The sequence below is a fragment of the Selaginella moellendorffii genome, unplaced genomic scaffold (assembly GCF_000143415.4).
Source record: "Selaginella moellendorffii unplaced genomic scaffold, v1.0 SELMOscaffold_75, whole genome shotgun sequence".
NCBI classification, from domain to species: Eukaryota; Viridiplantae; Streptophyta; class Lycopodiopsida; order Selaginellales; family Selaginellaceae; genus Selaginella; species Selaginella moellendorffii.
The window spans coordinates 331,049-355,415 of record NW_003314336.1 but is presented as its reverse complement, the minus strand read 5'-3'; the positions used below and the strand labels follow the sequence as shown (position 1 = coordinate 355,415).

Here is a 24,367-nt window from a genome sequence, read left to right as displayed (position 1 = left end):
CACCACAATGGAAGTGGATGCGAAAAGTGTGGTGAAGCTATTCTTCAAATAAGTGGTTTGAGTGCGGGGAAGATAAGAAAAGATCATCTCAGATGGAGATAAGATCTTCATCAGTAGGTTTTGGAGAACTCTTTTAAAACAGTATCGCACCAAGTTGAAATTCAACACAGCCTATCACCCACAGACAGATATTGGGTATTAAGTCAAGTTTGATGGCACTAACACTTCTTGACAGACGGACAAATGGAAGCTAGAGGATTATTTGCGATGCTATGTCTTCTTACAACTTGTTGACCAAGTCTCTGAGGGCATCCCCCCACTTAGCAATGTGTTTAAGTTAGCCTCCCCGGCCAAGAGCCTATGACAACGGAATATAGGTGTCCCTATACCCCTCACCTCACCACGCCCTAGTATGGGGTCGGGACTTGAACCTAGCCTTGCTTTACTAGGGGGTTGGGACTCGAACCCAACCTCCATAGAATACGTCTATGGATTTGACATCCCTGCGGAGAGTCGGGCGTAGTTCCTTACATTTGGTTGACTAGCTAACCCATGTTAATTAGCTTACTTTTGGCACACCTTTGAGTCCTAACATATGCCATTGCTCAACTTCACAAATTGATACTTTTAATTAAACTTTGCATAAGTACATAAAGTTTTGCCATGCAAAAATTCCTCTATTAGATCTCGCACATTTGCTAGGTTCTCCTCCGGTTCCCATGTTTCTTCGCAGTGTGGGAATCCTTTCCACTTCACATGGAACTTTCTCACCTCATGCCCTTGTTGCTTGCTCTTGCATGCATTAACGATGGCTTCTACTTTGTATTCCTCTTCCCCTTGGATATAAGGTAAAAGTCTCACTTGGTCCTTGCGAAGCGGATCCTCAAAGTATAGCTTGAGTAGGTTCACATGGAACACTAAGTGCATCTTCCCCATCTCTCGAGGAAATCGGAGGATAATCCACTTTACTGATTCGTGCCTCAATCTCGTAAGGCCCCACGAACCTGCTTAAGGAACTCAAGATCAGTTCATTTCCAGGAATACATGCATTTTTACCTTTGGGTCAACTTCCGGTTGATCCCACTTGGTAGTCTTAGGTTCTTGGTGTTCAGCCACACCTTCTCCCCAGGTTGGAACTCTACTTCCCAGCGCTTTTGATTCGCATACTTGGTTTGCATTTATTGAGCCCATTCCAAGGAATCCCTCACTAGATTCCAAATGTTGAGCCTTTCTGCCGTGAATGCTTCAAGTACATGTAACTCTCCATGATACTCGGCCATGCCGAGTTCTACAGGACCTTCAATAGCTCACCCATTGATGACTTCCCATGGACTCACCCCGATACTCGAGTGTGGTGAGTTGTTATAACACATTTCTGCAAGTCCCAAATGACTTACCCAATCAGTTTGGTCTCCCGCACCTAATGCTTCCCTATAGTTGGTTGAGTTTCAATGCATCACCTCGCCTCAAGCCCAAGTCTATAACCTTGATATAAAGGCATGGAATGCATTCATATCACTCATATCCATAACAAGGATCCTCTTGATCATAACCTCATTCACATACTCTTGAATGGTTCTTGCTTTAGCCTATTGAGCTCATTTTTTAGGTGTAGAGTAGCATTTGGAGTTGCACAAATCCTTGCTTTCATCACGTCCCAAGTGGCCACCAGTCCTTCGTTAGCTTCTGTTATTCTTCACCAAATCTTAGCATTATCTGTTAAGTATGGTTTTGCAACTCCCCAAACTCTATAAGTTTGACCATCCAATGAGCTTGCCTAGTGTTTAAATCCTTTTGTGTGAATAGATACACAAGTGGTTTGTAATCTGTTAACACCATGAACACTGCACCCTAAAGATAATGCCACCATGTTCGCAAAGCATGAATAATAGAGAGCAACTCTTGCTCATAAGTGGAATAGCGTTGCTCCACAAAATTCAAAGTTTGACTCTTATATACAATAGACTGTCCATTTTGCATGAGAACTCCTCCCAGTGTATAAGTATTCACATAACATGTCACTTCGTAAGGCTTTCATGGATCAGTAATATGAAGCACTAGAGCCTCACTCAACAATTATTTCAATGCCATAAAACTCTTCTCTTGTGACTTCTTCCACTTGAATGGTACCTTCTTGCATAACAACCATGTCAAAGGAATAGCCACCTCCGCAAACTTATATTGGAAATGTTAGTAGTAATTAGCCATACCAAGGAAACTATATAACTCGGCCACAATAGTTGATGTAGGGTAGTTTTCCACCATAGCCACCTTCTTTGGATCCATTTTGACAACCTAAAATGTCACAATATGGCCTAGATATTCCACCTTGAACTCTGCAAACTCACATTTGCTCTTTTTCATATAAAATTTGTTGTCACAGAGTAACAAAAGAACCTTGCCTAAATGCACCTTATACTCCTCCATATTTTTGCTGAAAACAAAAAAATTGTCCAAGAAAATGTCCACAAACTCATGAAAATAATGCTCAAATACCTCCGTCATCAACCAAGTAAATGTGGCTAGTGCATTTGTCAAACCAAAAAGCATAACTGTAAACTCAAAATGTTTGAAGCTTGTGTTGAATGCTATCTCGGAGATAGGTGTATCATCCATTACAATATGATGATATCCACTCCTTAAATCAATTTGTGTAAACACTCATGTTTCATCAAACTTGTCTAATATATCATCCACATATGGCATTAGCATTTTATCATTATGAGACACAAAATCCCTAGGTCCCAAAGTGGAGCTGAAAGGGTGCCACGTGGTAGTGGCTGAGAGGAAACCAAATGAGTGTAACACATTTGGACTACAAGCTTTGACTCAAAAAGTTGAGAGCGGGAGTGGAACTCCCAACAAAGTGCTCACGAAATGAGCACGAAATGAGCAATAATTGAGTCTTTAAAAAAGAGACACAAGAGGACTAACACATGATAGGTGGAGGAGTCTGAGATGGAGTCTGAAATGGACTTGAAATGGAGTCCGAGATGGACCCGAGATGGAGTCCGAGATAGACCCGAGATGGAGTCCAAGATGGATCTGAGATGGACCCGAGATGGAGTCCAAGATGGAGTCCGAGATGGACTCGAGATGGACCCGAGATGGAGTCTGAGATGGAGTCTAAGATGGACTTGAGATGGAGTCCGAGATGGAGCCCAAGATGGACCCAAGATGGAGTTCGAGATGGAGTTCAAGATGGACCCCAGATAGAGTCCGAGATGGACCTGAGATAGAGTTCGAGATGGACCCAAGATGGAGTCCGAGATGAAGTTTGTGATGAACCCAAGATGGAGTCCAAGATGAAGTTTATGATGGACCCAAGATGGAGTCCGAGATGAAGTTTGTGATGGACCCAAGATGGAGTCCAAGATGGACCCGAGATGAGTCTGAGATGGACCTAAGATGGAGTCTGAAATGGAACCGAGACCGAGACTGAGACCGAGTCCAAGTCTAAGTCTAAGTTTGAGTTTGAGTCCGAATACTAATACAGGCTATTATACGAAAGCCATGGTCAATGCTCCCAATCCAAGTGTGGGTGGCACTACCTACTTAGATACTTAGTGTGGCTCAATGGAACCGTGCTCTAGCCCCATGGCTAAAGCACCCAAAGGCAGAAAGAAAATGGGGAGAGTACCCATGAAATTCACGTACGACCATGGTGTTGCAAAATGTTATCCCAAAGTCTTGAACTATGGAAATGAAGAAGAGCAGTCCTCTGGTGTAGTGACTAAAGATACGGTCATATGGTGAGGAAATCCTAGAGGACAATAGGATTTAGTGGTCAGGTTTGTGAGCTTTGACCTAGTGGTAATGTTGGTGAACATGACTATGGACAGAAAGGGACTTGGTAGGGACTAGAAAAGGGATATTGGGGAAGGTTGTTCCCCATATTCGTGGGCATCCTAAGGATGCTAAGGAATGTATCTGGAATGATCATTCATGGACAGATGGCTTAGTCTTTGAGAGACAGGACTGTGATGTAGGTGGTGTTAGATCACCGATGTTGTTCTTGTCCTAACTGTGCCTTTTAGATTCTTTTTTATGGTTCCCATGGCTTTTTTGTTAGCCATTAGTTTTTTGCTCCTATCCTTTGATAGTTGCACCCAACAATATAGGATTGCTAGCTCCATTTTCGAGGTATCTTTTCGGTTTTATAGTAAGGCTTTGCTTGCCAAGTCCAAAAGGTGTTTACCCCTAATATGTCTTTTTATCATTTTTTGCTATGGGCTTTATTTATATCCCAATTTAGTGACCCTCCCATAGATCTTTTATAGAAACTACTTTCCTTAGATTCATTATGCCATCGTATGGACATAGTTTATTTCCCTTAGGTGCTCTTCTCAAAGACAAAATTAAAATAACATTTAGCATGTAACATATTTGTATTCCTTTTTTGCTTAGATAATATTGGACAATGCTTTTAAACATTGCCTCTCCTATAAATATAAGTGCTATATAATATTTTGTTTTTCTAATAGATTGTTTTATTTGTGGATGTCAAGGCAATATCACATATTGTTATAGTGATATTGTTATGTTATATGTATCTCCTTTGTCCACTATTTTCTTCCTGGATTATAAAAAAAATACATTAGTGCTAAAATGTGTCAACAATTAAATATCATTTTCTGTGTTTCTTGTTTTACTACAATATTGAGCAATGCAAACATTTATGAAGTTTATTGTGATGCCTCCAAGTCTATTGCTAACAATAAGTTTCTTGCCTCCATTAGTATATTTTTGAGTGTGATAGCTTTTTGGTAGCTTTATGAACAATCATAACTGTTGAATTCTATAACTCCATTCATCACAATATATACTGAAAAAAGAAGTAGGTTAAAAGCCTGATTAAATCTTTACTTTTTTTAAATTGAAAGAAAATCGATCATAGTTGGGATTTAAATCGTTATTATCATAACCATTCCATATGGTTAAGTTTGGAAAGTCATTTATTTTCAAAACATATCCCAAAATTTCAAATTGAAAGGAGCAATCTAATTCCATGCTCCCAGTCTAGGCTTAGGTGGGACATGCAACCAGATCACGACTATACCATGGCCTCCCATACGACTTTAGCCACTCTCCGCAAAAACGTGCCTCTCCAAGCGTCCCTAGTCCTTGCAGAACAGGGTAGGGATCTCCGTGAGGCATCACTCATCCAGCGGAACCTTGCAAGCAAGCACATCGTTCATGATCTGGGGTTGCCAATAATTGCCATAGCGACATGCTGAACCCATCCTCTAGGGTCCGCAACCACGAACTCGGTGTGCCGGCTTCGGGGGCGTGGTTTCCCAATGCAGGCCTGCAACAGTTTCTGCCACCAGGAACATCCGCCTGCCATCTTTCGAAGTCGCCTCTTTCAAATACTGCTGCAGTGCCCAATCTCGTCACCAAACTACTGAAGACATCCCAGCCACAACATGGCGCAGTTTGTCCCAGGAAGACGAGCTTGTGAGCAAGGATCTGGTCCGGGAGCCAAGAATCCTTAGCCAGAACAGAGATGGTCTCAGCAGCCCACTCCCGTGTCAGCTCCTCCCGATCGTTGTCGTTAGGTGCAAAACCAGGCCGACCTCGGAGCTTCTCGAAAATCATCCTGCATTGCTCTGAGCCGGCAGGGAAGTCCTGATTGTCATACACCCTCTACTACATGCATCAAAGGCAAACTTGTGTTAGCCTGCGTGCAATTCAAATCTGTCTTGTTCTTAAACCTCTGGTAGAATCTTGCACCTGCAATCAGTCCATGTCAGGGGTGAAGTGCAAAAAACGGAGCTGGGAACAGCTGGGTGGCCATTCAAAGGGACGTCCCCAGCAATAATTCTGTCCACCATCTCCAGGCTCTGCAAGAGGTAACGCATGCACACCAGAAGTCGCCCATCGACCAGAGCATGTTTTCCGTCCACCAGTTACGCTCCAGGCCAAAGAAAGGCTTGCCCCGGCAGCCGCGCAGTGCCTCGAGCTGCTGCTTGTCCATATCGTGGTACGGATACGCAAAGTGCTCGTCTCTGAAAAGCATACCCTCTACAAACTCGAGCCCATGAAATCTACCCACTAAGATGGTCACTTTGGGTTGGAGGCCCTGCGCGCTCGAGTGAAGATTTGAGTGAAATTTGATTGCGGTGAACGAGCACCCCGGAAACCCGTCGCCGACTGCGGGTAGTGCAGGGCCCTTGACAGGGCCTTCGACATCTACAAGGTCTGGCAACGGGGAAGTAAATACATCTGACCCCAGGCGCGCTCATCAGTATCAAATACCAGGATCAATCCGCGACCTGGCTCGTTATCGAAGCTCATCTAGAGGCACTACCTTCCGTTGCTGGCGCCACGGATGTGAAGGTCTTGTGCTCCGGGCTCTCCAGTGTCGCTGGTGAACGAAAAGGTAAAACAAGACGAAAGGAAAAGGCCTCAACCTTCCCGCGCTCAAAGGCTGGAAATTGAAACCAACCCGTCCGGCAATGATGTCGTTGACGGCGCATGAGCTCTGTAATGCAATGCCGCCGCCAGTCCCCCGGACGATAACGCTGGCCATCATCTGCCAGGCAGCATTCCCGCAGCCTCTCTGCGAGAGACCAGGGTGCTCCATAAAATCCGACGCTGCACAGGGAGAGTGAGTGCTAGAGCAGCATCCAGAAGCGAAGTGGTGATAGAGGATGTCTTCTTGGCACCTCCTGCGATGGATCAATCTTCAGTATAGAGATGGTAATCATGTCGTGCACAAGCTTCGGGAAGGCGAGGAAGCGAGGAGGTGCTGTTGCTGGCTGGGGAACACTAGCTGACGTCCCTTTGTGGCTGTCGGGGGTTGGGGACGCCTTTGGTGGGCCGGAACGTATCCCTCAGCGGAGGAGGAAGAGGCACATTCCACAAACTCTGGCATTCCGTGGCGCCGCCAGGGTGCATCTCCACTGGCGGCCGCGGGCAAACCCTGGGGGCGGAGCAGCGTTCCGCGGCAGAGGATGCATCTCCGCTGGATCGTGTTTGGCGGCGGAGCTGCATTCTCCCCCGCGTACCGTTTCCCCTGAAAACCCAAACCCTGTCGGCAGTCCTAAAGTCAATTAGCCATGGTGGCTGCAAACTGATGATCAATCCATCGGCAGTCACTCACCCACAGACGATTGCCGATCCACGTACGTGTTCTTGCCCGATTCGGAGCTTCATCACATCGCCGCAGGTGGGCGCGCCCACCAGGTACTACCGTGAGGTGCTACGCGCTGGTGCTACCGGGGATCCGCCTTGTCAAATGAACCTGGGATCCACCACCTCACGATCGATCGGGATGCTATCATCATCCTTTCCCCTTGCCCTGATTAGGGCTTGTGTCATGGATTCTGCCACGCTGGACATACCTTTTGGACCCGCATTATTCGCCCGGGGCTCAACTCTCGTTAGAAAAAGCAAAGCCCTAAAGCATTAAGTGTGTGTGTGTGTGAGTGTGTGAGAGAGAGAGAGAGAGAGAGAGGCGAGGATATCGATTCATCCATCCAGCCATGGCTGCTGCCGCTGCTGGAGAGATGGCGGAGGTGAAGCGCTTCCTGGATGAGTGCCGGGAATCCGGCGACAAGACCTACGGCGTCTTCAAGGGCGTGCTGGATGAGCTCCAGAATGAGACCACGCGATCCAGGGCGCGCAAGCTGCTGGCGTCCGTGGAGCGCTACGTTGACGCCGAGCTTTCCACTGTGGATTGCTTCGCGACATTCCATTTCCGGATCCATCAGCTCGTTCTCTCGGATTCTCAAGGTATAGCGGCCCGGATTGGATCAATTGCTCTCTGTTTGATCAATCGCCCCCAGGTCTTCGCAAGAACCGTCAAAAGCTCACGCTTCTTGAGCTGCCGAGCATCTTCATTCCCGAGGACTGGTCGTTTACTTTCTACGAAGGGATCAATCGCCTCCCGGACAGTGGATTCCATGACCGCGATGTGGCAGAGCTGGGCTGCGGCAATGGCTGGGTGTCCATTGCCATCGCCGAGAAATTGCTACCGAGAAAGGTAGCTCATCATATTTCCTATGTGGACTCCACGCGAGCTTAATTATTCTTTGCCTTTGTCGTTCTTAGGTGTATGGCTTGGACATCAATCCTCGAGCGATCAAAGTTGCCTGGATCAACCTCTACTTAAACGCGCTTAGCGGCGAGGACGGATCACTGGTGATCGACCGCGAGGGGAAATCGCTACTGGATCGTGTCGAGTTTTACGTTTCGGATTTGCTGGGTTATTGCCGGGACCGAAATATCATGCTGGACCGCGTTGTCGGCTGCATACCTCAGGTAAGGTTTCGCTTGTTTTGGTGTTTCCCTGCCTTCACTTTCTTTCGCCTGCATTGCAGGTGCTCAATCCCGATCCGGAAGCCATGCTTAAGCTTGTCTCGGAGAATGCTAGCGAGGACTTTTTATATTCCCTCAGCAACTATTGCGGGCTTCAAGTAAGCGCTAGTTTTTTGTTTTCTTTCCTTCTGTGCCTATTGTATGGCTTACAGCGAGCGAGATGCGTAGCGTCTGGTACTGAAAGCTTCAACGCGTGAATGCAGGGGTTTGTGGAAGATCAGTTTGGCCTGGGACTCATTGCGAGAGCTGCAGAAGAAGGCATTAGCGTGATAAAGCCCAATGGTGCTATGATTTTCAATATCGGTGGCCGACCGGGACAGGCTGTCTGCGAGCGCCTGTTCGAGAGGAGAGGCTTTAAGATCGCCAAGCTGTGGCAAACAAGAGTCAAACAGGCAAGCAGCCGATATTCCCGCCTTTCTGATTCACTGACTTTATTACCTTAGGCAGCCGATACAGACATTTTAGCGCTAGTTCAGATAGAGAAGAACAGCCGCCATCGCTTTGAGTTTTTTATGGGGCTGTTGAGCGAAGAGCCGATCTGTGCGCGCACAGCATGGGCGTACTCCAGAGCTGGAGGCGAAATCTCTCATGGATTATCTGTATACAAGTGTGAACTACGCCATCCCAACGAGGTTAAGTTCTCGTGATAAATAGGCTTTCCTGTGACTAACAAGGTTTCCTTCGCAGATAAAGACCATATTCAAGTTTTTGAATAGCAAGATCCAGGAATTACGAGGCGCATTAGACTTATCATTCTCAGAAGAATCAGTGGCGGAAGAGAAAATTCCTTTCCTTGCATACCTCGCAAATGCACTGGAGGGACTTTCCTATATCCCCTGCGAACTCCCAGTTGGAAGCACCAATTTTCGCAGCTTAATTGCCGGCTTCTTTCGAATATATCATGGAATACCTCTGACCCCCGCTGTAAGTTGATAGATTCAACTGTTGGGAACACTACTGATATTTTCTGTCTTTCCTCGTTCGCAGAATGTAGTTGTGCAGCCGTCAAGGTCTGTTCTCATCGAAAACATTCTCCGTCTTTATCAACCAAAGCTTGCTCTGATTGACGCGATGTTCACGAGATGGTTACCAAAGAAATGGCTGACGGTGTTACCCCACCAAAGTGATCAAGTCAGCTCGTCTGAGATCGCCGTGGTGGAGGCTCCTCATCGCACAGATCTGGTGATTCAGCTACTCAGGCACTTGAAGCCTCAGATTGTCATCACCAGCCTCGCGGACTTTGAAATGAGAACCTCCACTGCGTTTGAACAGTTGCTGCACGAGTGTGCCGAGGTCGGTGCGCGGCTTTTCCTGGACATATCGGATTACGTGGAGTTGTCTAGTGCACCCGGCACTAATGGTGTCCTGCAATACATGGCCGCTCACGCGCTTCCGTCGCACGCTACCATCATGAGTGGCTTGGTGAAAAATAAGGTACAGGCTTTTCTTTCTTCTTTGTCCTTGGAGGATGCTAAATCAGTCACCACCACTTGTCCATTCCAGGTCTATGCTGACTTGGAAGTTGCCTTTCTTATATCCGAGAATAAAGATGTTCTCCATGCGCTGGCTTTGTCTGGGGAGCTTGTGGACGGCCGGACTGCCGTAATGAACCAGTTCTACTACGGTTGTCTCCTGCACGAGTTACTTAGTTTTCATCTGCCAGAGCGTCACACGACTTCACAGGTTTGAGAGTTTCCTTTCTTACTGCTGGATAAACCTTACATGTTACATGTTTTCCAGAGATTAATCCGCCAAGAGGAAAGCTCCAAGTTCATCCGTTTTGCAGACTGCACTAGGAAAGCTATTGTCGAGGCTGAAGTATGTAGCTCGGGGTCATTGGCGGCGAATGCCATTCACCTGGATATTGATGAGAACGCTCTTCCCACGCCCCTGGCGGTGAAGGCGGTAATCTTCGAGGCGTTCTGCCGACAAAACGTGAGCGAAGCAGAAACCGATCCCAAGCCCGAAATTCTGGATTTTATAAAAGCCAAGTGCCTGCTCGGACCAGACTATTGTGGGGAACTAGTGCTTGGGGACAGCTGTTTATCCTTGTTCTCGAATCTGGTACTGGGCTGCGTCGAAGACAAAGGCACCCTGTGCTTTCCTGCGGGCTGCAACGGGACGTATCTGTCGACTGCCACGTTTTACGACGCAGACCTGAGAAGAATTCAAACGAAGAAAGGCGACGGCTTCAAGCTTACGGCCCATGCAGTGGAAGAGACGATCAGGGATCTTACAAGGCCGTGGCTCTACATCTCGGGTCCGACAGTGAGCCCCACAGGCGTCCTCTATTCCAGCGGGGAGATAATCTCAATCCTCTCGGTGTGCGAGAAAGCTGGCGCAAGGGTTATCATAGACACTTCGTTTTCCGGGCTCGAGTACGATAGCAGCCGGGTGGACTGGGACTTGAAGAGTTTCGTGGGCAGAGCAAGCGGCAGCAACAAGTCGTTTGCAGTTGCACTTCTAGGGGGATTCTCTACGGAACTGCTGTCAGGCGGGCATGAATACGGCTTTGTGACTTTTACCAGCTCCATCTTTTCCGATGCGTTTAAAGACGCTCCCTTGAGGAAAACACCACACATGACGTCCAACTACATGATCAAGAAACTTCTGGCGATGGCGAACAGCAAATCGTCCTCGAGGGACTTGCCAGACGGAGTTCGTAGTCAGCAGCTCATCCTCAAGCAGAGGGCTGAGAAGATGAAAGAGGTAAAAGGTCTTCATCGCCTTGACTCTTACGTAGTTGAAGCGTTTTCTGTTTTCAGGCGCTGGTTGCGTGTGGATGGGAGGTGTTGGAGCCTCAGGGAGGGATCTCCCTAGTTGCTCGTCCATCGGCTTACGAGGGCAGGACGTTTTCGTACAAAAGTATCGGCGGGGAAACGACGAAAGAGATTAAGCTGGACAGCGTGAACATACGCGAAGCAATGCTGTGCAGCACCGGCGTTTGCGTGAGCAGCAGCCAGTGGACGGGGTTGGAGCACTATTGTCGCTTCGTCATCGCTGTTAGCGACGACAAATTCGATACGGCGTTGAAAGCGCTGCGGAGATTCAAGGACTTGGTGCTGGGCTGACGATCCATCGCTATCTTCTCCTCCTGGAAACAGAAACAAGGCCACTTAGTCAGCTCTTATCTCCCACGTCTTTGCCATCTTGCTTTTCTTGCTTTTCGCGCTTGCTAAACGTGCACCACTTGTGCTATTGCTACAGAGGACGGAAATCATCCATCCATCCATCCCTCTTTCGACAGAGACAAACAGCGGCGGACGGAATGGTCGGTCAACCAAGAGTTATTTTTTGGACGAAAGGAAGAAAAGAATGGGTTGGTTGTTGACGTTTGATTACCTACCTAACAGGGGATCCACGAGCTCCCAGTTGGGGAGCGAACGTGGCTTGGCTAGCTGGCTGGGCGGGCGGGATACCGCGGGAGAGGGCAAATGGATATCCTGCGGCATACCGCGGCATACCGCGGCTTACCGCGACGGCAATGCGAGCGCGGCGGTTGCTACGACCCAAGGGTGTGCGAGGATGTCGGCGGGCTTGGGCCGCTTGTATGGATTCTTGTCCATCATCTTTTGGATGAGATCCTTGGCGCCACCGGGGATGCCGTCCCAGTCGAGGCAGGCGTCGGCGGTGACGGCGCAGGCCTTGAGGTCGGAGAGGAGTCCCAGGGTGGAGTAGTCGGAGAAGACCTTGGACGCCCCCGCCAGCATCTGGTAGAGCGTCACGCCCAGGCTCCACACATCGGCGGGCAGCCAGTAGCTCCCGCACATCACCTCCGGGGCAACGTAGCGCGGCGTGCCAACTTTGTCCTTGAGTTGCTTGCGCGCCGCCGCCGCCGACGAGACGCAGTTGTACTCGGCGATGCCGAAGTCGGCGTACTTGACGACCAGGGAGGCCGCGGCGGCGCAGCTCGTCGTACTGCCGCCGCCGCTGCTGTTCTTGGCACTCACCAGCAAGATGTTGTCGGGCTTGACATCGCGGTGCATGATCCCCGCCGAGTGGAGGTCGTCCAGGGTGGCGGCGAGGTGGCGCACCAGTAGCGCCGCCTCCGCCTCGGGGATCTTGCCTCGCTGCTGGATCCAGTCGGCGAGGCTGCAGTCGCACAGCTCCATGATCAGGTGCCAGGCGTCCGCGTCCATCACCATCTCCTCGTAGTGGACGACGCCGCAGTGGTTGCTCATCTTGGCCAGGCACTCGGCCTCCACCTGGACGCGCTTCATGGTCACCGAGCAGCTCTTGCTGCTGGCGTCAATGCGCGTCGACTTGCACGCGAATCGCTTGCCATCGCTCTTGCGCACCAGGATGGAGACGCTGCTGTGCTCGCCCGCCCCAATCACCGACCCGGGGCTATACTTCGCCCACAGCTTGCTGCCGCCTGCCATGGGATCTCTCGGAACATCAAACACTCCTCCGCCTATGAACTCTGATCAATCCAATGCGGTCCAATCCAGAGGGGCCCAAGAAGAAAAAGGAGGAACGGATGATGGATCAAGAATCCCACTCTCTCCTACAAATCCAGCCCACAGCCCACAGATGCCCACAGATGCTTGCTTGTTGCTGCTCCAACCGCAGCTGTTGTTGCTTGACTCCTCCGCCGCCGCCTCCTGACCCTCCGCCTTGCTTGTGCCGCTGCGACCATGGCGACGGCGCTTGGATCTTGGCCCCTTTTCCCTGTGCGATTCAAGCAGCGCTAGTGCGGCCAGCAGCGATCTCTATGCCTATCGTCGGGGGGAGGGGATTGGAACATCCAGCCGAGACCGAGAACGGGTCCTCCGATGGGTGGCGGGGGCAGCGGCGGCGGCGGCGGCGGCTGTGGGCGGCTATCCATCCACTCGACGAGGCAAAAACTCCACACACTCACACGGGCTATGCGCAGGCCTCCTTTTAACAATAATGCCCAAGGACACCCTGTGCTAAGGACACCCTTCCCTCAATAATATCACCCGAATATTCCGGCCATCTAGGGTTAGGGCTTTAGGAGATCCAATGAAGATCACTGTCATGACGTCGGACGAGCGCTTCGTGTCGCTGGACGTCGATGCCGATGAGCTGGTAACACTATCTCAAGCTCCGCCCTTCTGATTTGCGGGGCTTTGGCAGGTTGAAAACGTCAAGGCGCTACTGGAAGTGGAGGTAATTCTACCTAGATCCAAATCAATCCAGCGCAGCTGCGCAGGAAGAGCGAGTGATGCTAATGCCCCGCTCTGCTCTACAGACGCAAATTCCGCTCCACCAGCAGCAGCTATTGCACCACGGCAGGGAGCTCCCCAACTCTCACAAGCTCAATGCCGCGGGAATCGTGGACAATGACCTGCTCATGCTTGTGGCGGCGGCCCCTCCTCCAACAAGGTTCTTTCGCTTGAATCACAGAGAGAGAGAGAGAGAGAATGGAACTTTTGTTCTTATACTTTCGCAGCACCAGCGGCTCGGGAGGAGGCAATGAGATGGCTCTCAATGCCGATGGCTCCGCTGTAAACCCGTCGGCCTTCATGAGCCGCTTGAAGCGGGATCCACAGGCCATGAAGTTCCTGTTTGAGGTTCGTGTGCTCCTCCTTCCAGTGGTCCCGGCCTAAAAAAATCAGCTTGCAGAGAAACCCAGACATAGCGGGCGCGGTGCACTCAAACAACGTCTCGGCGCTCCAGGGCTTTCTCAGGCAGGTCCACCAACAGAAGCTGGATCTTCAACGGCGTCAGCAAGAGGAGATTGTAAGATACCGTGGTGTCTTTGAAGGCTCTCATTCCCGCTGTCAGTGCAGGCACTGATGAATGCCGATCCGTTCGATTTAGATGCACAAAAGAGAATAGAGGAGAGTATACGTCAGGTACCTTCAATTCTGCTAGAAAGCTCATTCGTTTCTCTTTTCCTTAGAGAAACATAGACGAAAACTGGGAAGCAGCCGTGGAGCACAACCCCGAAGCATTTGCCAGTGTCGTAAGTGGTCTACCTTTTGGGTTTGGAGTCTGTCTAATCACACTCCTTTGTTGCAGATAATGCTTTACGTGGACATGGAAGTGAATGGCTTTCCCCTGAAAGTAAACTACACCAATTTCCTGGCCGTGGGACTGAACACTGGGACATGTGTGCAGGCTTTTATTGACAGTGGAGCGCAAATGACCATAATCTCAAGGACTTGTGCAGAACGCTGTGGGTGAGATGGATTCATTTCTAGCCTACACAGGCGCGTTCTAACTCGCAAACAGGCTGTTGAGACTCTTGGACAAGCGCTATGTAGGTGTTGCCAGGGGCGTGGGTCAAACGGAAATCGTGGGAAGGATTCATGTAGCTCCTCTCAAGGTTCGAAGTCTTTCTAGATCCAGATGAAGAAACGAAGTTGAGATCCCTTTCTGATGGCAGATAGGAGATCATTTCTATCCTTGCTCGTTCACAGTTTTGGACCAGCCTAATCCTGAATTCATCTTTGGCCTTGACATGCTACGCAAGCACCAGGTTGAGAGTTCAATCTCGTAAAGGAAATGTGTTAAGTCTCACAACGCATGCAGTGCTCCATTGATCTCAAGGATAACGTGCTTAGAGTTGGAGGCGGTGAGATTGCAGTACCATTTCTTCAAGGTTGGTTTTCTATTGCCTCGGTGCGACGAGTGTAACTTTTTTCTCTTTCATCTTTGCTTTTGAACGGCAGAGAAAGACATTCCGAGGCATTTCCATCAAGACGAAGTGAAACCATCAGCAAGCACAAGCGTGCTTCCGGCTCCAGCAGCGGCGGCTCCTCAGGCATCGTCCGATTTGGAAGCCAAAGCGACGCGGTTGATGGCACTGGGCTTTGACCGCCCATCGGCGTTGGAAGCGCTGCGGCTATGTAATGGCAACGAAGAGCAAGCAGCCAGTTATTTATTTGGCGGATAGTCTCATAAGCTGGGCTTTCCATTTCCTGTTTTTAGGGTTTAGGGGAAGAAGGAAAAAGAGTCGGTGATGGAAGGCGCGGGGGAGGATGTTCCCGACAATGCGAATGAGCGTACGTAATTTCGATTGCTCTCCAATCTCTGCTCATCGCTTTCGATTCGCAGACTGCCCGGGCACTGAATCGGAGGCGGCTGGAAAATCCGCGGCTTGTGCTGGATGCCCCAACCAGCAGGCGTGCGCCACCGGCCCCAAGGGCCCCGATCCAGGTAATCCATTGATAGATAGATAGATCAAGGACTGGCCTAACAACAAGCTGCTCCAGACCTTGCTGCGATCAGCCAGCGCATGAGCAGCGTCAAGCACGTAATCCTGGTGCTGTCGGGCAAAGGCGGCGTGGGCAAGAGCACGTTCGCGGCGCAGCTATCCTTCGCCCTGGCGGGGATGGACAAGCAAGTCGGGCTGCTGGACATCGACATATGCGGGCCGAGCATTCCAAAGATGCTGGGACTGGAGGGCCAGGAGATCCACCAGAGCAACCTGGGCTGGTCGCCGGTGTACGTGGAGGACAACCTGGGCGTCATGTCCATCGGCTTCATGCTCCCGGACCCCGACGAAGCCGTCATCTGGCGAGGCCCCAGGAAGAACGGCCTCATCAAGCAGTTCCTCAAGGACGTGTACTGGGCCGACTTGGACTTCCTCGTCGTGGACGCGCCCCCCGGGACGTCGGACGAGCACATCTCCATCGCCCAGTACCTCAAGGTGGCCAACGTTGCGGGGGCGATCGTGGTCACCACCCCACAGGAGGTGTCCATAATCGACGTGAGGAAGGAGATAAGCTTTTGCAAAAAGGTTGGCATCCCGGTGCTCGGGGTCGTGGAGAACATGAGCGGCTTGCAGCTCCCGGTCAGGGATCTCGTGTTTAGGAAGAGCAGCGACGACGGGCAAGAAGACGAGGACGTGACCCGGGAGGTGATGCTCAAGCTCGAGACGCTCGCCCCGGAGCTGCTGTCAACTCTGGCCTGCGCCCAGGTGTTTTACGTGAGTGGCGGTGGAGCGCAGGAGATGGCCAGGCAGATGCGGGTCCCGTTCTTGGGACGGGTTCCTCTGGATCCACGGCTGAGCCGGGCGGCCGAGCAAGGGAAGTCGTGCTTCGAAGACTCTCCCTCTCCCAGCGGGCTTGCTCTCAAAGGGATCATCAAGCGGCTGCTCAAGGCCATCGGGTGACCGAGCATCCACAAATGCAGCAGGAGTAGCGCGTTGTAGATAGTGATCGACTACCAAGTCAGACTATGGCGTTAAATTCAATAAGCATGTTGATGAAAGTGAGGTGGTCTCGTCCGGCTCCATGCCCAAGTCGGGGCACCTTTCTATTGATCTCGTTTATCTTCCACGTCAGCTGCTGCAATTGCCACAGGGGGTGTCATGGACAGCGAGAGGGAGCGGGAACGAAATCCTGATGGCTCTCGTTGAAAAAGAATAAAGAATTTTCTTGAATGGCCACTAGCTAGTGATCTCTAGACGAAGAAGGGTCATCACTAGCGCCGGTGACAAAGGCGGTGAGTTTGCGCTTCCACGGCGCGTCGTTCTGGTGCTTGAACCACGAGAGGAAGGCGCTGTCCAGCAGGCAGAAGAAATTCACGTAGAGCAGCTGGTGCTGGACAGGCACGAAGCGGAAATTCACCACCTGGACCACGGGCCACACCGCTCCTTCGGTCAGAAACGCGGGGATAAAGTCTCGTCCCAGCTCCTGCCTCACAACCTCCCAGCTCTTGCCCGCCGCCAGCCCCGAATACGTGAAAAACGCCACAAGATGGATCGGCCCAAAGATGAGCGCGTCCGCCGCCAGCTTTGTCGCTAGGAATCTCAGCGACTTGGGCCTCAGTCGCAGCTTGTTGTGGACGAGATGCTCCAGCCCCTCATACCTGCACAAGGAAAAAGATGGGAAAGCCAATACAGCCATAGCCGAGCTCCAGACGAACCAGAAATGACCCACTGGACCGACGAATCCCACTCCAAACATGCTCGAAATTCCCACCCGCTTCCAATTCAATCCATCCTTGTCCTTGCCCGGCCCCGGCTCCACCTGTGGATCGATTGCGATAATTGTGAATGCCTGCTGTGTGTGTGTGTGTGTGTGTGAGAGAGAGAGAGAGAGAGAGAGAGAGAGAGAGACGCATTTACGCTGGGCAAACCATGGGGAAGCGGCGGAGGCGAGATGACCGATTTGTGCTGCCGCTTCTCCACGCTGGCGCTCACGCTCTGCGCCACCATGTCGCCCACAGCCCACAAGATGCCCGACGTTACGATCTGGGTGCGCACGGGCTTGGCCGCCAGTTGACCTTGGTACCACGACCACGCACTCCTCATCTTGATGGCGCCCATCGTCTCCCCCTGGCGCCCTAGAAAACCATCACGCAAACAGAACAGAGCACCCTAATTCCCCCGTGTTTTAAAGCAGTCGATCGATCAATTCCAGAGAAACAAGATCTCGAGTGAGGTATTGGCCTGCTGGACGGCGAAGCGTTGCGCGGGCACTAGAGCTCGTCGCCGGCCAGCAGGCCAACACCTGCCTCAAAATCTTATGGGACAAGGAGGAAAATTCACACGCCAATTCCTTGACAAGAATTTAGCTCGCAAGGGGCGAGAAAGAGGCGAGAAGAAGAATGTGGAGTGGAGCCCTAAAAAAGGCCCCTCTATGCCGTGCCCCATGCTCCATCACACATTGGATCAAACAAAATATCGGCAAGAGAGAGTTTGTTGCTCTGTGGTGGTTTCATAATTCACTGCGTGCCCACAAGCAATCATTCGCTTTATATTCCAAACCAAGCTCATAAACTTGGCCCAATTCAACCTGACTGACGGCGGGAGAGAGAATATTTCCTGGCCAGAGAATATACCGGCAAATGATGCCCGTCAGGGAATCATTAGATTCCCTGCCCACTGTTTGCAGGGGCCTGATCTCCCGCTGGAACTCAAAACAAACAAACAGCCCTTGCGTTGCGTCGCTGTGTCATCAACTTTAAAGAAAGGAATCGCGCTGCCATCATTCTCGAAAGCCAGCGGCAGCACCAAATTTCTTATTCTTTTTTTTTTCCAACCTTCTCCTCCTCCTCGCTTTCTTTCCCTGTCAAGTGGATGTACCCGCTGAGAGAGACAACGCACTGTGAAACAAGGGTATCACGAAAAGCTTGCCTTGTTTGATTGATCTTCCTTTTTGCTCGCACCACATTTCTGGCTTGGCGTCGTGCTAAGGGAAGAACGAGACGCGGTCAACGTAGCGTGCTGGTTACAATGACCCTCCCTGTTCATCATGAGTCATGAGACTGAGTGCTCCCTGGCATTTAACAGCAACCATTTAAATCTCCCCCGGGTTTATAAAACTCTTACACAATTCCTGGGAGGGTTCAGCAACAGCAACAGCCAGCAGCAACAGAGAGCTGTAAGGGAATATGGAATCAAGGATTAAACAAAGACAAGCTGTCTTGACTTGCCAGCAGACTAAACAGGGCGGGTCGGGATCGGAACCGGAAAAGAAAATAGACCCCATCTGTTTTGTGATGGATGCAAAAATCCAAATACATTGGTGCACGCTCTGATGTAATATGGCCAGCAGTAGCTTTCGTTACGTCCTGCATGGCGTCGGGCCTCTCTCACTGACTCTGTCTCAAACTCAGATCAAGTAAATATAACCAAAAATCAGAGGACTCAACAACCAAGAAAGAATGCCCTCTCCCTCACCTGCATGTGAATGCAAAGCCAGTTGGTGCAAACTTTATCTCAGCTCGGCATCTTGCCTCTTTTCCCCTTTCTGCTAGTCACATCATCATTCCCAAAAGAAAGTCGATTTTGATTCAAACTCTTTATTTGTCAGTTTTGCTTCCAAACTCGTTTACCCTAAACCGAGAGTTAACTTTGATTCAATGTCACCTTGACAAAATTGAGTAAGCCCAGGTGAGGCTCACCAGGTCACAAGTGGTCAAGCCTCTCACCTCTGTATTGACCTCGAGTCGAATCACTCTGATCCACCCTCAGGCCCCCTAAAACCCCTAATCACCCGCACCTTAGAGACACTGCACATATGACTATCACCATCATTTTCTGTGCGGTGACGGTGATAAAGTGACAGTGGCACTGTACATGCAACTATCATCCACATCAGATTATTCTAGAATATTCTAAAATCAAGTGAGTCAATGCTGATTTGTCATTGATTAATGCCATATCATTAGGGTTCATGTGGGATGAATAGGGCAACAACTATGGTTTTTGTGGTTGCTACAACTACTGTTGTAGTTGATTAGTTGGTTGTTAGAAGATTTAGAAGGTGTTTTAAAGAAGATTATGAGGATGAGAAGCTTGAAACTACTCTTCAACAACAATCAGTGCTAGTGTATCATCACATGTGCTTTGTAGTAGTTGGGAGTTGGTTGCAACTAAACCTTTTTCAAGAGGGAAATTTCTATATCAAACCAAGGTCTCTTCACTGGTTTTGTCATTGGGTGGATGAGGTTGGAATGCAAGATCCAACAAGGTGGAGAGAGTTCTTCAGAATTTCTGAGTAGTTCATGACAATTTGTGAACTTGTTACTCTGTCAATGCAGATAACACCACCTCCAGATTTGATAAACATTCCATCTAGATATGTTCCTGTTGGTATGCAAGTTGCCATTGCTTTACGGAGATTAACTTCATGTGATTCTTTTGCTAGTTTGGCAAAGCATTTCGGTGTTTCTAAAGCAACTGTCCGGAAGTATTGTCAGAAGTTCTCCGACACAACATTCTAGCATCTAGGACAATTTCTTATGTGGCCAGCAGATTTGTCAGCAATAAAAATAGGTTTCAAGAGTCTTTGTGGCTTCCTGAATTGCTGTGGTGCAATTGACTACATGCATTTCAAAGTTGAGCTTCCTGGAAATGTTTTTGCAAGTGATTATTACAACAAGGACAGGGATTACTCAATTGTCATACAAGCAATCGTGGATAATGAAGCAAAGTTCCTAAATATTTGAGTTGGAGATCTAAGGAGTTGCAATGACATAACTGTTTTGAGGAAGAGTTCATTCTACAGAAGAGCTCAATCAGGTGAAATTCTTAATGGACCAGCAGTCTCAAGAAGCCAATACCAATTTCGGGAGTACATCATTGGAGACTCAGGATACTATGAGCTTCCGTGGTTGGTTATACCGTTTCCAAGTGCAAATGGAACTGAATTGAGGGAAACATTCAATTTTTACTTGTCATCTTCAAGGATGGTATGTGACAGAAGTTTCAGATTGCTTAAAGGTCATTGAAGGATTTTTAGGAAGCTGGTTGAAGTTGAGACCATCACTTAACTAACAGTTGCTATAAAAACAGTTTGCATTCTGCATAAGTTCATTATTAGTACAAGTGACATAGGGGAAATAGACATTGAGCTTGAGCTAGTGATTAATCCACCACAAGGCTAGTGACCGGAGCCTCATGTCACTACTACAGAGCTTAGAAACATTCTCACTACTTATGTAGTAGACTTAAACAAATCCATTTGAAGCTCACGAATTTGTCTATTTTAGCATGCCAAACTCAAGTTTTATTTTTCAGGGTTTTAATTGCAACACCCACATTTCTAGCCTGTGTAGCTTCATGCCGCTCAAGGCGCTGCATGGCAAGCTGCGCAGTCACCTTGCAGCACTCAAGAACGAGCTTGTCGAGCTTATCAACAGGGATGTCAATGATTTCAGGAGATTCTCAAGTTGCTGCTTGACAGCTCTCATGTGGTTTCCAAGGTAAGATCGAGTGGAGCAAGTCCTTTTATTTTGATTCCTAGCTTGCTTGCAGATCAAGAAGCTCTTGCTGGAGCTCAAGAAAAATAGAATTTCCAATGAAAATCTAGTGAGTGGCAGTGAAGGCTCTGGATCCGGTCAACAACAGTGGTGACGACCCATGGAGTTGATTGTTGGAGCGAATTGCAAGTGAGATGAATTGGGTGAAGTTCTATTTTTCAGAAAAGGTGACACTTATCTTTCTTGTCAACATTTCATTACAGGACTTGCCATTTATCAAAACCATAGAAAAGAGGATCCAGAATGCCAATGCCTCCTTGAGAGAAAACTTGGAGAAGTGTATTAAAACGGGGATGGAAAGGTGTGACAAGAAGGTTCTCTACCATTGTCTACATGCTTATGTGGCTATTGACGACACTGCTAGAGCTGAAAAGGCTTTTCATATCACAATTGTGGCACCTTTTGTCTCCAGGATTTTTCCTGGGAATTCTTTCAAAGACTTGGTGGGTGGAGGAGCCATGGACAAGCTGGAGGAAGACTATAAACAGGTCAAGGAGCATATTGCTCGAGATTGTAAGTTCATGTTGGATATCATAGCGTCTGGGAAGCTTTCCAAATGCCTTTTTCTTTTTTCACTTGTTTTCTTATGGTCTGGTTTCTTTTCAGGAAACTCTAGACTTAATGTGTTTGATTTTCTTGGAAACTCCATTCTTAAAGAAGTGAGCTCAATGATAGTGGTAGGCAAGCCTGGCGCACTTTCACCTGGGAAACCAGCAGAGTTTTTGGCCAATTACAAGTCAAGCTTGAAGTTTATATTGGTAGTAGAATGTATGTAGTGATCTTTACTTCTGGTACGTAGTTTCTTCTCTTTGTTCCTTGGGAAAATTCTCATCTCGGATCCCCACAGCACTGCCAAGCTTATTGGCAATACCTGAGCAGTGGTCGCTGAGAGGGCATTCAATCAACCATATGCAAAGATTGTCATTTCGCAGTATGGCATTCTTGGTACTTACTCTTGCAAAGTTCTTTCTTTCCTTTCAATCCAGCTCTGATCCATGCATGTTTCTATTGCCAGACAACTGATACAAACAGCTTTACACGAACGCTCATGTCCTTCCAATAGAATTGCTCTTTCTAAATCGATGGAATCAATCCAAGGATACTGGCAGCGGCAATGCAAGGTGGGAATGCTGGGCCTAAAATTGTCAATCAGGTAAATCATCACATCTTTATCAGTTCATTATCTCTTTCATTGCTTTGGAGATAGTAATTAATGACACTGTAAACTACAAAAGTGAAGTTCATGAATAAGAAAATAAATTGACTTACCAAAGAATCAGCAATTGCAAACAAGGCTTGAGCTACTTGATGCACACTCTTCACCATTTGGCTATCCACAATTAGAGTATGCTTCATGAATTCTTCCTTCTTTAGATTATGATGACAAATTTCCTTCTGGTTATCTTCCATTGTATCAATGAGGCTCACATTGTTGTCATGCAGTGCTCTTGCAAGTTGTTCTACAAGTTGTGTGCAGGACTTCTTCCTCAACTGGCCTGAACTATGCATTTTAGGATCGTTGTTGTTTCCTGTTATTAGCAGAAATGATTATGAACAAAAACTACAAAACATACTTTCAAGTTCTAATTCTCCATATGGAGGTGATGGTGATATAAAAATATAAAAATATACTATATACTTAAAGAAAATTTACTAAAATTAAATTTTAAAAATTCTAAATATAATGCAAAAAGACATGAAATTATTTTAATATAGAATAGAAAGAAAATAGTGTCTATAAAAATATTATATAATCTAACTTAAACTAGAGGACTAAAAAGTTCTAGCTATTTCTTGTGTAAAATATTTTTCTTTTTATCATTAATCTTATATTAATTATTAATACAAACATATATGAAATTAAACACATTGAGTTGTCAATTGGCTAAGATATAGTCTAAGATTTATGTAATATCATAAATTTTCTAACACTTTATCTTACATTGCCTTTATACATGAAAAACATAATAATTTATAAATATGGTCAAGACAAAATTAGTGCATGGATCATATAAAGAAATTAAATTCATCATCAATTGAAATTTAAATATATACATTTCATAAATTTTCAGATACATTATAGTTCTAGCATAAAGAAAAATATTATATATCGTCTCCCAGGGGGGGGGGGGGGGGGGGGGTTCCAAAAGTATAGTAGGGATGGTGAGGTCCAGGAACCAGTTTTGAAGGGACTCTCCAGTGGGGCTTCCAAACCGACTTGAGGTTGAGACTGGGACCGAGGGCCTTGGGTGGGAGTGAGCATGGATTTGGTTGGTGCCGGAGGGGCCATCCAAGGAAGTGCTCAAGAGTAACTCCCACTCCTGAAAGGGAAACCGATTGCGGTGCTCCCGGCTCATGTGGAGTGGTGCCCAATTGAGTACCATGCGGCTCATTGGTCCTCGCCCTTCCTAGGGGCTTGGGCCTTCATTCGGGATGGAAGTGGGGGGGTAGAGGTACCCATACCGGGCCGTTAGGCCATGGTGTTTCGCCCGGTGTCCCGAAGCAAGTGTTGCACTCAAGGCTTGGGATTTAGAGGGTCCCATGATCAAGTCTTGTGGTACCAAGGGATGTTAGGAACCTGGAAGCTTGGTGTGCTTGGCTGCTTGTGCTTGCGGGGAGTGTAGCCGAACCTTAAGTTCAGTCTAACCCGGGGAGGGGGATTGGGAGTGATTTGGGAATCCGTGGATGGATGGCTAACACTCCGTTGCTTGCGTAGTGAGTAGCTGAAATCAAGTAGTAGCTGGTACCATAGGTGAGAACCTTGGCAAGGGAACTTAGTAAAAGCCAAGGCAGTATTGGACGGATAGACGAGGTAAGCTGGCAAATTGGAAAGGAAAAATTTGTGGCTTATAGTTTGAGTCCCAAATCACTAGGGCGTGGTGATGGTTTGGAATACGAGGACACTCATATTTTGGTGGTCATGGACTCTCAGTGAGGAGACTGGCTTGGGCACACCGCCAAGCGGGGGATGCTCCGGAGTCGTGATACACGGTTAGATTGCTTAGTGTGGCTCGGCATATTTAACTTGAACACTTTGGTGCGAGTGGCACCAAGGACGTGGTGAATGAGATGGGGACACCCAGTCTCAGTTGCTATGGACCCTTGGCCTGAAGGGCTAGCTTGGGCACACTGCCAAGTGTGGGGGATGCCCCCGGGGTCATGGTCAACAAGTTAAAGGTCTAGGAGACCTAGTACCTATTGGCAAACCTGTTAAGCTATCAAGATTAGATCACTAGGTGATCGTATGGTCAAACAAGGATGAAGTCTTTTTGAGGTTAAGGAACAAGGTTCCTAGTTCAAAGCGTTGATTTGAACTGTTGATAATGGTGGGGCTTGTTCAAGGTGACCAAGTGGGAAGGAC

At 48.5% G+C, this 24,367-nt stretch overlaps 6 protein-coding genes across 12 annotated transcripts; 3 read left to right on the top strand and 3 right to left on the bottom strand.

The window, feature by feature from the left end:
• Positions 1–6,095: 6,095 nt before the first annotated feature.
• On the bottom strand, positions 6,096–7,301 carry LOC112341084. Of its 2 annotated transcripts, none has more exons than XM_024660571.1 (2): positions 7,106–7,301; positions 6,096–7,045 (listed from the first exon to the last, which is right to left on the bottom strand). In XM_024660571.1, the coding sequence occupies exons 1-2, from the start codon at positions 7,156–7,158 to the stop codon at positions 6,772–6,774; spliced, it is 327 nt and encodes a 108-aa protein (XP_024516339.1). In that variant the 5' UTR covers positions 7,159–7,301; the 3' UTR covers positions 6,096–6,771. The 2 variants fall into 2 exon arrangements, with proteins under 2 accessions (XP_024516339.1, XP_024516340.1); XM_024660572.1 differs by having other exon boundaries at positions 6,096–7,033.
• Positions 7,302–7,439: 138 nt separating this feature from the next.
• Positions 7,440–11,528, top strand: LOC9659881 (methionine S-methyltransferase). The gene is made up of 11 exons (XM_024660509.1): positions 7,440–7,737; positions 7,791–7,987; positions 8,056–8,265; positions 8,325–8,420; positions 8,526–8,714; positions 8,766–8,954; positions 9,010–9,246; positions 9,310–9,756; positions 9,826–10,005; positions 10,063–11,031; positions 11,088–11,528. The coding sequence occupies exons 1-11, from the start codon at positions 7,488–7,490 to the stop codon at positions 11,391–11,393; spliced, it is 3,270 nt and encodes a 1,089-aa protein (XP_024516277.1). The 5' UTR covers positions 7,440–7,487; the 3' UTR covers positions 11,394–11,528.
• Positions 11,529–11,591: 63 nt separating this feature from the next.
• LOC9662545 (calcium-dependent protein kinase SK5) lies at positions 11,592–13,172 on the bottom strand. The gene has a single exon (XM_002986592.2). The coding sequence runs from the start codon at positions 12,702–12,704 to the stop codon at positions 11,793–11,795; it is 912 nt and encodes a 303-aa protein (XP_002986638.1). The 5' UTR covers positions 12,705–13,172; the 3' UTR covers positions 11,592–11,792.
• Positions 13,173–13,272: 100 nt separating this feature from the next.
• Positions 13,273–15,259, top strand: LOC112341068 (protein DDI1 homolog 2-like). Of its 2 annotated transcripts, none has more exons than XM_024660511.1 (13): positions 13,273–13,374; positions 13,423–13,455; positions 13,538–13,671; positions 13,745–13,859; positions 13,912–14,028; positions 14,079–14,144; positions 14,192–14,254; positions 14,311–14,355; positions 14,410–14,471; positions 14,524–14,617; positions 14,678–14,770; positions 14,824–14,893; positions 14,964–15,259. In XM_024660511.1, exons 1-13 carry the CDS (start codon positions 13,309–13,311, stop codon positions 15,185–15,187), a joined length of 1,182 nt encoding a protein of 393 aa, XP_024516279.1. In that variant the 5' UTR covers positions 13,273–13,308; the 3' UTR covers positions 15,188–15,259. The 2 variants fall into 2 exon arrangements, with proteins under 2 accessions (XP_024516279.1, XP_024516278.1); XM_024660510.1 differs by having other exon boundaries at positions 13,739–13,859.
• On the top strand, positions 15,192–16,565 carry LOC9659880 (cytosolic Fe-S cluster assembly factor NBP35). The gene is made up of 3 exons (XM_002986653.2): positions 15,192–15,296; positions 15,349–15,450; positions 15,507–16,565. The coding sequence occupies exons 1-3, from the start codon at positions 15,254–15,256 to the stop codon at positions 16,406–16,408; spliced, it is 1,047 nt and encodes a 348-aa protein (XP_002986699.1). The 5' UTR covers positions 15,192–15,253; the 3' UTR covers positions 16,409–16,565.
• An 85-nt stretch (positions 16,566–16,650) lies between these two features.
• Positions 16,651–17,822, bottom strand: LOC9662544 (protein SYM1). Of its 5 annotated transcripts, none has more exons than XM_024660516.1 (3): positions 17,366–17,822; positions 17,164–17,267; positions 16,651–17,106 (listed from the first exon to the last, which is right to left on the bottom strand). In XM_024660516.1, exons 1-3 carry the CDS (start codon positions 17,564–17,566, stop codon positions 16,689–16,691), a joined length of 723 nt encoding a protein of 240 aa, XP_024516284.1. In that variant the 5' UTR covers positions 17,567–17,822; the 3' UTR covers positions 16,651–16,688. The 5 variants fall into 5 exon arrangements, with proteins under 5 accessions (XP_024516284.1, XP_024516283.1, XP_024516280.1 ...); XM_024660515.1 differs by having other exon boundaries at positions 17,164–17,300; positions 17,366–17,781; XM_024660512.1 differs by having other exon boundaries at positions 16,651–17,300; positions 17,366–17,790.
• Positions 17,823–24,367: the final 6,545 nt, after the last annotated feature.